The 10868-nt window shown below is 33.6% G+C and overlaps 3 protein-coding genes across 3 annotated transcripts; 2 read left to right on the top strand and 1 right to left on the bottom strand.

Moving 5' to 3' along the window:
- The first annotated feature begins 2860 nt into the window (after positions 1-2860).
- Positions 2861-4402, top strand: LOC116347755 (zinc finger protein 90 homolog). Its single transcript, XM_031778471.1, has 2 exons — positions 2861-3002; positions 3113-4402. Exon 2 carries the CDS (start codon positions 3144-3146, stop codon positions 4152-4154), a length of 1011 nt encoding a protein of 336 aa, XP_031634331.1. The 5' UTR covers positions 2861-3002; positions 3113-3143; the 3' UTR covers positions 4155-4402.
- A 1326-nt stretch (positions 4403-5728) lies between these two features.
- LOC116347756 (beta-1,3-galactosyltransferase 1-like) lies at positions 5729-9215 on the top strand. The gene is made up of 7 exons (XM_031778472.1): positions 5729-5843; positions 6926-7088; positions 7629-7770; positions 8028-8247; positions 8369-8606; positions 8670-8821; positions 8887-9215. The coding sequence occupies exons 1-7, from the start codon at positions 5729-5731 to the stop codon at positions 9213-9215; spliced, it is 1359 nt and encodes a 452-aa protein (XP_031634332.1).
- Positions 9216-9848: 633 nt separating this feature from the next.
- Positions 9849-10862, bottom strand: LOC116347754. The gene is made up of 2 exons (XM_031778470.1): positions 10097-10862; positions 9849-10021 (listed from the first exon to the last, which is right to left on the bottom strand). The coding sequence occupies exons 1-2, from the start codon at positions 10783-10785 to the stop codon at positions 9940-9942; spliced, it is 771 nt and encodes a 256-aa protein (XP_031634330.1). The 5' UTR covers positions 10786-10862; the 3' UTR covers positions 9849-9939.
- Positions 10863-10868: the final 6 nt, after the last annotated feature.

Raw genomic sequence — 10868 nt, 5'->3', positions numbered from 1 at the left:
TTGATTGGGACATCAATTGATGATAGTCAACGATTCAAAGAATTTGCCAAAGCATTGGTCGCTGAACGAGAGAAAAATTATTGCATTTGATTTTAAGGCTTTAAATTTAAGTAAATACTGTGCTAGTTTTAAACTAATGGATACAAAATCCATGTTAGAAGTTTAAGTTTCATTGCTGGACCAATACACCTGACGAATGAACACACTAGATAAAAAAAAATATTTTCGATTCAAAATATGCCGTACATTATCGTTGAGTATACACAATATTGTTGGAAACAGGACTGTTATTGGCACCGATTTCTGGCACAAGTGACTGCCCGCACTTTTTCCATATAATTTCTCAGGTGAATATCTGAATACAAGAAAGGGCATCCATGGCGCCAATAACAGTTCTGGTTGGAAGGCATCACACTAATTAGTTTAAATTTCACTAAATTCAGGCAATTTATTTTATCATAGCATTCAATGATACATAAGAATATTATGTAAAACGGTCAAAGTTAACAAAACAGTCTTAAATAAAAAACAATCCCATTTACAGTATTAATCAGTGAAAATCACTATCAGTCTATTCAATTCAATAATTTCGTCGTATTTTTTCGTTTTGTATTGAAGGCAACTCAAGCATTGATCTCAGTTCCCTTCAGACTCTGAATCACCATAGCTATTGAAGCTGTGTTTGATATTGTGTATTTTGGCAAGAAAATAAGATTCACAAGACTTTATAGTGATTAAATTACTTCAAACAAAGATTTATTGCGTTTAGTTGATTCGAAATTGATAGGACTTTTTTCTCAAAATTTGTAGTTGTAGAAATTTAATCACAGTGAAAACTTGTAAATCTCATTTTCTTGCCAAACTACATATTCTTACCAGTAAAGTACCCAAAGTGTCACAAAAAGTTATCAATTTCACCTATATAGATCGATGTAAAGTGCCGAGAAAATAGGTTTGTGAAAATAAGGGCTGCCCGATCGGGGTATTGGGGGCAGGGGAGTACCCCACCATGTCAAAATTTGGTCGGATAAAAAAACAATGTGCTACATAGTTGTTAAGAATCACGAGAGAAATTTTTTAGGACCTCTGCCCTCCAAGTCTCCCCACCCCGCAGGGGGTCGGGGGTCATAACCCCTCAAGGTATGATTTTTTCGACCTAAAACCCGAAAATTCCCATTTTTATATTATTCTGACCCCCGCCCTACGAATTGGGTCATTCAGTGCAGCCAAAACTATATGCCAATAGAAACTACATTGGTATGCGTAACTTTCATGGGAAGGAACACGTATGCCCATTTGATTCATAAGGGGTGAATAACCCATTGTGAAGTTACAATGAAATGGGGTATTTTCACTTTTCGAGCCGAATTGAAAGTACACTATAATGATGGAAAAGACTAGAACTTATTAACATATTCAAATTCACAAAATATCAAAAGGAAAATCAAATTTTCGTTATGCATGTTTAATGTTTAATGATTTTTTTTTAAGCAATCTAAATATGAGTTAAGTATTGTATGTACAAATTAAAATTGAATTTTTATATTTTTTGTTAATTGACATTTTTTATGTAAATGAATGAAATCCAAGTTAATTGTTTGATATGTAAAATAAATTCATTTTGTTATGTCATTTGATTTAATACCAAATATATTCATTCCATTTATTTGCTCGTGCAGGTAAGGTTGTTTATCATTATTAGTTTTGGACGAGAATTGCTTGCTACACGCAATTTAAACCTAACATTTATCTCTTACCAGAGCCACATCACCGAATTTCGATCTTTTTTACAAAGGTACATGCTGTTTTTGAAAGTTTGAGCACAATTTTTGAAGAAAAAAACCGGCCCTCCATCAATAATTTTACAGACAAACACCATTATGGCCCTTCAAAATAGTGAAAATATACAAAAATACGACGACATGAATTTAAATGATCAAAAAATTACTCTAAAAAATAAATCTCTATTGCTAATTTCTATTTCTTGGAACGGTGTGTTTTTGTAATATTATTAAATTAAAAAAAAAATTGGCACACAGAAAAAAAAGCACTGGCTCCAGTGAAGAGTGAACATTCACTTTCAATTTTTTGAACAAAATATATTTCAATTTAAAAAATCGCAAAAATCACCAGTTAGTAGTTACTCGCTGAAAATTGTCAAAAATTATAAAAATATTTTACGAAAAATTGGTTGATTCAGAGACAAAGCATGCCGATGTAAATTTTGTGTCGAAGCCAATAAAATCACTGTGGCGTATCTTTGACTGTGGGTCTTCTACTTTATCTCAATGAGCTTACATATTCGGAATTACATTGGAACTCGCTTTAAGAAATATAAAAAAATCCCCACAACAGCAAGAATTCATCGGAGAAAAAATGCGACTAAATCGAACCAGCATTGAAAATAATTATCAAAGTTTTACAGTAAATTTTGTAAATATTCCAGCGCAAGTTTTGCATTTTAATTTAATATCGGTTCATATCTTGTTTATATTTTACTCAGGCAAATTGTTGACAACACACAATCAATTTTATTTTCACTCTTTCTATCTGTGTTCTTGTCAGTAAAGAGAAAAACTATAATCTCAACAAATCGAAAGACAACAATTCAATCTGTGAATAAATACGAAAAAATTCTGAAAATGATGAAAAAGGATTGAAAAAATAAACAAACTCGGCCGGAAAACACTGAATTCAATTTTTGAAAAGTTGATTCAATTTGGGCGGGCGAACGAATTCGAATTTCTATCTATTGACCGGTATGTCGTTCACCAATACATATATCCATTGCCACTGTTGTGTGTTTTAAACAAACCGATAATGTTTAGCATAGCTGTCAAACATATCATGACAATTAATTGTTGTGTACGGCAACCGTGTTGAACGCTCTGACTTTGTCTAAATATTTTATATTGATATCGTTATTTAAAATGAATATTTAGCCATCCATTGTGCCTATCATAAGAATTGATCACATTATCTTAACGTGTGATTGAAAAGAGGTAAGTATTCACCATTTGTTTGTTGTATTTTCATGGCTCATTTGATTGCATGAAAAACTCTATGCCTGTCATTGATTGTAAATGGGCTATCTTTAAATTTTAAATTGCAGGCCAAATATTGCGTCATATAAAAATTGAAAAATGTCATCAAAACATATACCAACGGTAGACTCGGGAGCCAGTGAAGAATGTCCTTCGTTGCTCGAACGCCACTACATGTTCAACGGATGTAACTTTTGTACGCAAACATTTTCAACGGAGACCAATTTTCGATATCACAAATGCCACAAATTCAACAGTTCCCGTGAGAGAATCCCAACCACGAGTGACTTGCTCAACAAACGCCTAAAATTAAAAATGCAAGCAAAATCCATGGGATTGTCGTCGAAAGAATATAACCAAGTGCACCAGTGTAATTTTTGCTATGAAATATTTGTGAACGAAACGAATTTTAAGGAACACATGCAAATGCACATTATGAACGAAATGATTGAATGCGATATATGTGAAAAGCGACACGTCAGACAGGATGAAGCGGATGAACATCGATTGAATCATTTTGCAACCGATATAATGCAATGCAAATATTGTCCACTAAATTTTAAGTATCGCCAGAACTTGTGGAAACATGAAGTAACGCATAAATGGATTGAATCGATCGAAATACATTCGCCACTCGAATGCAGTCCTTCGAAATTAATTTTTCAAAGTGTTGACTATCAAACTATGCCCGTGCATGATCAAAGCGATAGCAGCCAACAAATGTCAGATGCAGAAATTGATGATGATGATGATGCAATGATTCTACCAGATGATTCAAATATCGCAACTCTAAGACTCAGTGAACAATTGATGGACATTCAAGCAGTCGACAATGAGTTACAACGTGCAAATGATGCACCCATCACAATCGGCTCAGACCGAATTTATATGATCAGTTCGGATTTTGATTCGAATTGTTTATATCCAATTAAATGCGATTTTTGCGATGAAACATTCGAAGATTATTACCAGAAACGAAACCATGAATGTTTCGTACATTTGGAGCTAAGAGTGGAACTGTGCCCAATTGAATATGATCCTGAATTGACGGCAATGTTGGAACCATCTACGGTCGTCCTGGAAATTAGCGACGATGAGATAGATGTATGATACAAATTGATCGATTCAATTCTGAACAGAAGACAAGACATACATAATAAAACGTAAGATTTAACCGAAATCAAATAAACCAGTCATGGATAGGAGGCTTGGGAATGCTCTGAACAAACTTATTAAGACAATGAAATATCAAACATTTTTTATATCTCATAGATATTTAGTCCATAATAACATTGAACATCTTCAATTGTCCAAATAAAAAGCAAATATTTTATGTGTTTTTTTCAACGATCGAAATATTTTAACCTTTTTATTATTGAAAAAAATATATAAGTTTTCTCCACCGTTATACGCTGTCATTGGTATCACCTTCATGGGACACATTAAGCAAACGATGAAGTAAGCAAAAAATGAAGTCGGGAATGGATTGAAGACGCCTACTGCTGGACTGAATATGGACTATGGAGCCATTTCACTTAAATGTTGATAGCTATCAATGGATGGTGGACGCTCAACCAAAGATGGTGCCGTCAATGGTGTAATCAAATATTCTTTTCAATCATGTTTATTGACACTGTTTTCATTTGGTTTATGGTCTTGTGGTGTCGATCGTTCGTGATATTTGTAAACACCGACTATTCTCGACGCTTGAAGTCGCATTGCTGTTTTTCTGATGACGATCACTGTGTGGAATAAGTCATAAAACAAAAAATTGATATAAACATCAAAAAGGTGTAAACAAAAAAATGAAATATCACATATTTACCGTAAGAGGGATACTCAATGCTCACTGATTGCCATTGTATAGATTTGTTGCGCAGAAAACGATGACGTTTATCATTTGCGGTTTGTTTTGATATGAAGTTTGCCGCTTATTCAGTTGAAAGAGGTACGAATTGGTTCACATTGGCACAAACATTTATTTAACGCTTCGGTTTTAGACATTCTTTTTTGGTTTGAAATTTTTTTTTTTATGGAGAACATTGCAGAAAGATGTTGAGATAAAAATGTGAAGACAGAAAATATTGGGACACACAACACAAGCCGAAAGGTACACAATGTTTGGATTTGACGTGGCATTAGCCACAAATACATATGCAAATCGATGACAATGGCGAGACATAGAGAAATGGAGAGCATGTATGTGTGTTATGTGAGCAAGGCTGTCATGTTTTGGGAAATGAAAAAAGTTCATAACAGCAAGTCGGCCTTGTACGTCACAGCAGTTGGAAAAATCGAGGAAAAACGTAAGTAAGTGACTAACAATGGTGACTACATAAAACAATACTTTCTTTTGGTAGATTGCGTGCAATGGTGTCAAGTAACCAAACATCCGTACATTTTTCTAAACAGAATACAACTTAGCAAGCCTCTTACTGTGGTACTTTGGTTTTGAAATTTATTTGATATTTTTTTCCTCTTTTGATTCACATTGACCATTTTTATATCATTTGTTTCAATTAGATGATAGAACTGTCGACCGGTTTGATGACCAATCGAACAGAGTCAGGTTCAGAATCGATTCGAAGCAAGTTGGCGGATAGTCGCCGCTATCTATTCCAAACTACCGTGAAAATCTGGAGCTTTTAGTGGAAGATAATGTCAAATTCAACCAATGGCTAACGATGAAAGCAGATGTGATCAGTAAGCCGGTAAGTCATTCAACAGCCGGTAAGTCATTCAACTTCAAGCAGTTTAATCGAAGTCCAATTGGAATTTTTAAGAACGCTCAAAATCCCGGTAGGCTATTATTGAATCGATTTTGATTTGAATGCAAAACCGACTACTTTCGTTTTTGGGATGAAAAGTACTAGTACGCCAATATATGTATGGAAGTTCCATATGGCAATTTTTTCACCGAATTTGCTTCTATTTCAAAGGCCGTTTTCTGCGATATTAAATTTCAAATAATTTTTTCACCTCACACCTTTGGGCATGATTTGAGTCGTCAATTTTCGATTGAGTTTAACAGATATATTAAGCTTATATTTATAAATAGAAAAAATCGATTTATTTTTAATGCGCAGATCTTGATCAAGCGATGGTTTATATTTTGAAAGAATATAATTCAAATTGTCGTTTGTTTTTTCTCTCCGTGGTCTGTTGCATTACTTCACCATTTACTCACAACAGACTGGAAGGTTTTTTCCAATGTGGACAAGAAAAACAGCAGTTAGATTACGTCTAGACTTTTTACACGTTGTTTTGTTCAATTAGCTGGATTTTTATTTGCGTAATTTGGTGCACAGATGTGACGTGCACCAAACATGAACGTGAACCAAACGTATGTAGACAATATGATGGCCATTATGCCTATTTTGGGATTTACGCATATTTACACAAATGTGGAGAATAAAATTTAATTGAAGCACCAAATAAATATTCACAGTATATGGGCGAATGTACAATCAATTGATTGCAGTCATAAAAGAGCTTATCGAACGATTTAGTCTACTAACTCTTCATTTTTTCTTAACCTGTTAAATAATTATATATTTGCCATAAAATGGATAGCTATACATTAAAAATAATGAACAAATCAACCTTTGCTCGGAAATATAAGAAATTCAATTTTATTTTGTCGTCATATCGTTACCAAAAATTGTTTAAATTTTTTGCATTTCTAATTTTAATTACTTTGATGATATTGATTTTGTTTCAATTAAGTTTTAAAAAGTATTACGTGAAATATCGGCATGAAGGTTCGGTTTTTAAATTTTTTAATTTTTTTTACATTGTAATTTTTTAGTGACAAAAATGTGTTTTTTTTTCTCGAAAAGTCAACTGAAAAATAATTATAAAAAATATTTATCTATTTTAAGCCAAACAACCAGTATGGGAGATACATCACAATAGAAGTATTCCCCACTACATATCGCCAAGCGAATATACGGCGATCATAGATCCACAGAATCTGTTCAAAGAAAATGAGCAAGTTTTATTGCTTTTTGTCATTTTTTCGAATCCGAACCATTTTACAGCGAGGTAAAATTACAAGAAATTTGGTATTTGAATTTTTTCAAAATCAAGTGTATTAGAAAGAAATTAAGTTATTGCGAAAATCGCTTCAAAAAATTAGTTTTTTGTAAACAAAAATTGTGGAGTTAAGTTAATCACAGTTCTCAAACTCAGTGGGCGTGTTGCAATAGGTTAATAAACCTGAGCAACGAGGAACTACGGATATTACTGAAAAGTAGACCTAGTATACTCCCCGTTCTAATCCAATAATCCAAGAAAAAAAAATAATCACAGTTCATTTTTCACCTATTAGTGAATTTTTTAAATTTATACAAGTTTCTCAAATATTTTAAACGGTCTGCATTTTATTACCATACTTCATCATTACTATTCTGCATTGCTCAAAAGATTTTTTTAATTTTTAAATTTAATTGCAATTTTTCACCTTCGAGTTTATGTGAAAAAATTTTTTTATAAAAAATTTATTAAAATTTTTAATTTATTTTCAATTTAATTTTTAACAATATTTTTTCCTTGTCATCACGTGTACATTTTTATTTTTTACAGAGAAATATTGCGGCAAACATGGGCAAATACTTCCGAGTTTAATTATTCGCAGTTTTCGAAAATGCATGGACATTTAAAAGAACAGTATTTACCATTTAATCATCCCGAGTGGAAAAGATACGCACATGAATATGACACAAATGTATGTTTTCCATTTAATTTTTTTTAATCAAATTTGATAAAATATTTTTTTTATTATTGTTGAAGTCAAAATTCTTTGGACATATTTTGTTGGTCATTTCGAAATCAATTCAAAGTGCAGAGCTGTTATATGCACTGAGGAGCTATCATCTCCACCTCACTGGTGCCCCCTCCTCCTCCGGTGCCATTAACAGCTCTACCAAAGGCTATTTACATGTCTGAAATATTTTTTTTATGAAATCTATTCCATCTATGAAGGAAATAATTGACGGGTCAGACTTTGATGCGGCAAATTTTCGTATTCGACGGGTATTTCTGATTGGGCAAACTGAAACTGAAGAAATGCAAAATCAAGTGCTTGCAGAAAGTCAAAAATACAACGATATAATTCAAGAAGATTTTGTCGACACCTATAAAAATTTAACGCTAAAAACAGCAATGATGATGAAATGGGTCAATAATAATTGTGCTGAAAAAGGTATGTATTCACTTAAAAAAAAAACTTTCCCCCACTATGTGTACGGAAAAGTAAAAAAATTCTGAAGACCTTCATACACAATTGAATAAAATTGCTTAAAATGTACCATTGAATTTGTCAGTGAAATTTATCATGAAAGCTGACGAAGATACCTTCGTGAACGTGCCAAATTTGATTCATTTTTTGCTTGGTGGCACCATTCCGGTTTATAATGCCACCCTAAATCGTTATGTTGAGCAATATAAGGAAAACATCATGGATGTATTGCATTCAAACAGTCGTTTGAGCTACGAAGAAGACCTATTGATCGGATGTCGCTTATGCAGCATCATGCCATGCTCTGTTCCAGAAGATAAATGGTAAAAAAAAACCTGATCAATTTAAGTAAAATTATCTACAAATAATATCGTCTGCAATTTCAGGTTTTCACCGCCGTTCATGTACGATCGAGAAATATTTCCGATATTTTTGGCCGGTGGATCTGGATATGTGTTTACAATGAGCACGGCAGCCAAACTTTATAAGGCGTCTATGGAAGTACCACTAGTTTTAGCTGAAGATGCTTATTTTACCGGTTGGTTATTTGGAACATTGGTTTTTCTGTCGGATTGTGTACTAAATCTGATTTTATTTTGATAGGCATTTGTGCAGAGAAAGCGAAAATTCAACCAAAGAATTTCCATTTGTTCAATAATGGATATTATTCGGATATGTGCGATTTTTTAGGCGGAATAACACAACATCAAACCGAATTAAATGTACTGAAATTCGTGTATGACATCATCATGAATTCGGATTACAGATGTGCAACGCCACCGAATCAAATCGAAACCGATATAAAAGATTCAACCGAAAGCTGTTCAGATAAATTCGCGTTTAGACATCCGAACGGCAATTGTGCAGGAACCTTTTATAATTTACCGACCAAAAATATTGACCTAATAAGAAGCATAGGGTCTGCATTTTGATTGCATTTTTGTGGTTGACTCTAATAAATAGAAAAGAATTGTAAAATGATGTAGTTTTTTTTCTAAGACAGCCAATCTTGAGACATTCTTCGGAACATTGTTTTTCATGCCATTCTCAATTCCAACAGAATCTGATATAATAATATCCTCCTCTCTTTTTCACAAACTGAAAAATGTAATAAATAGCAAATAGACACGTGCGTCACGTAACATGCTGACTATATTGTTGACGATAACGTCGAGTGTAACGTCAAACCTGAAAACGAATTAAACAGAATTTGTGTGTTTTGAATGTTTTCAACACGTATTGTAAACAAATTGACTCGGTGACGCTAGATATAAATGCATTGTCTGAAAGACACGGAAAATATTCCAGTCTGTTCTTTCACCATTGACGTGTTCACTGTGATAACACTCGATGCAACATCTTTGTATTTAAACTACCAAGAAATTTCATCCCGTCACCAATTTTCTGTGTTGTAACGAGGACGCACCAACGATTACGCACAATAATTCAAACAATAGCATGTGATGAGCGAGATTATTACACAATATTTGCAACGTCTTTCTTTCTCTCTGGATTTTAATTAAAATAAAAAAAATTGATTTGAAGCCTCTCATGATTTTTATTCTTAAAAGCAAATTCCAAATTAAAAAAAAAAAAAAACAAAATGTCGTTCTTTGCAAAAAAAAATGTCAAATTTAATGAATTGGAACTAAGCGTTTAGTTTGGTCTATGATGGACTGGTTGCATTTCCGTCAATTGCGGTGTAAAGCCTCGGTTAGGTTGACTTTGATGATAGTACCTGAGAGGAGAATCACAAAAGAAATAATCAACAAGTAATCGAAATAATAGAAACATCTAATGAAAATGAAAATACCCATAGACTCTGCGTGTTTCTGATTGTGCGCCGGGGAAAACAATTCTGTCAGGGTCATGGCTGTATACTCGATTTGGATGGACATTTGATGGTGGTGGATACTGAACTGTGTTTTGGGTTTGACCATGTCCGAAGTTAGGACGTTGGGGTGGTGAGATGTTTCCTTGATTTTGTTGGATCGTTGAATCGGGTTGGAAACGTGTTGGATATTGATCTGTATTTGTACTTGGTACCAAGTTTCTTTTTTCTGTTGTCGTTATAATCGATTCACTCTCAAAACGAGTATGAGTTAATTCCGTTGGCTTTGTCACAACAGCATCCGTAGTCGCCTGAGTATCTTGTTTCGATGATGTCGTCGGGTTATTGTCGCTACTTTCAGTGTTTTGAACTTTCTGTTTCTTCGCCGCAATATACGGAAGAAGTAATTTCTTCATTGAATCGCTAATAAGCATGCCCTCAGTTTCATCTTTTTCATTCGCCGACTTTATAAACGACTGATAGTATTTTCGATTGTAACTTTGTGGCATTTGATATGGACGTTGTGTAACTGTCAATGTTATTGGTTGATCATAAATTGGCATCACTGGCTCTTGATCCTTGGAGTATTTCAAATAAACTCTTGTAGTGTCTTCATAATATTGCGGTGATTCTTCTCCGAAACGACTTTGATTTGGATCGTCCGCTAGCATATCGTCTGATGCATCTAAATTGTTATTGACCGGCACATTTTCGATGGGCTTCGGTGTAGATGATGGTAAATTTAGAAAGTATG

This window comes from Contarinia nasturtii, unplaced genomic scaffold (genome assembly GCF_009176525.2).
Source record: "Contarinia nasturtii isolate CC-2019 unplaced genomic scaffold, AAFC_CNas_1.1 Cnas_scaffold_2098, whole genome shotgun sequence".
Classification (NCBI taxonomy): domain Eukaryota; kingdom Metazoa; phylum Arthropoda; class Insecta; order Diptera; family Cecidomyiidae; genus Contarinia; species Contarinia nasturtii.
This window is presented reverse-complemented; position numbering and strand designations above follow the sequence as displayed.

Bases quoted from the DNA above. Each gene is read 5' to 3' on its own strand.
- LOC116347756 (XM_031778472.1), top strand. From the start codon at position 5,729: ATGAAAGCAGATGTGATCAGTAAGCCGGTAAGTCATTCAACAGCCGGT. The intron at 7,089-7,628 runs GTAAAATTACAA...TATTTTTTACAG, and splicing joins CCGAACCATTTTACAGCGAG to AGAAATATTGCGGCAAACAT. The intron at 8,248-8,368 runs GTATGTATTCAC...TGAATTTGTCAG, and splicing joins TAATAATTGTGCTGAAAAAG to TGAAATTTATCATGAAAGCT.
- LOC116347755 (XM_031778471.1), top strand. From the start codon at position 3,144: ATGTCATCAAAACATATACCAACGGTAGACTCGGGAGCCAGTGAAGAA.
- LOC116347754 (XM_031778470.1), bottom strand. From the start codon at position 10,785: ATGCTAGCGGACGATCCAAATCAAAGTCGTTTCGGAGAAGAATCACCG. The intron at 10,022-10,096 runs GTATTTTCATTT...TTCTCCTCTCAG, and splicing joins GAAACACGCAGAGTCTATGG to GTACTATCATCAAAGTCAAC.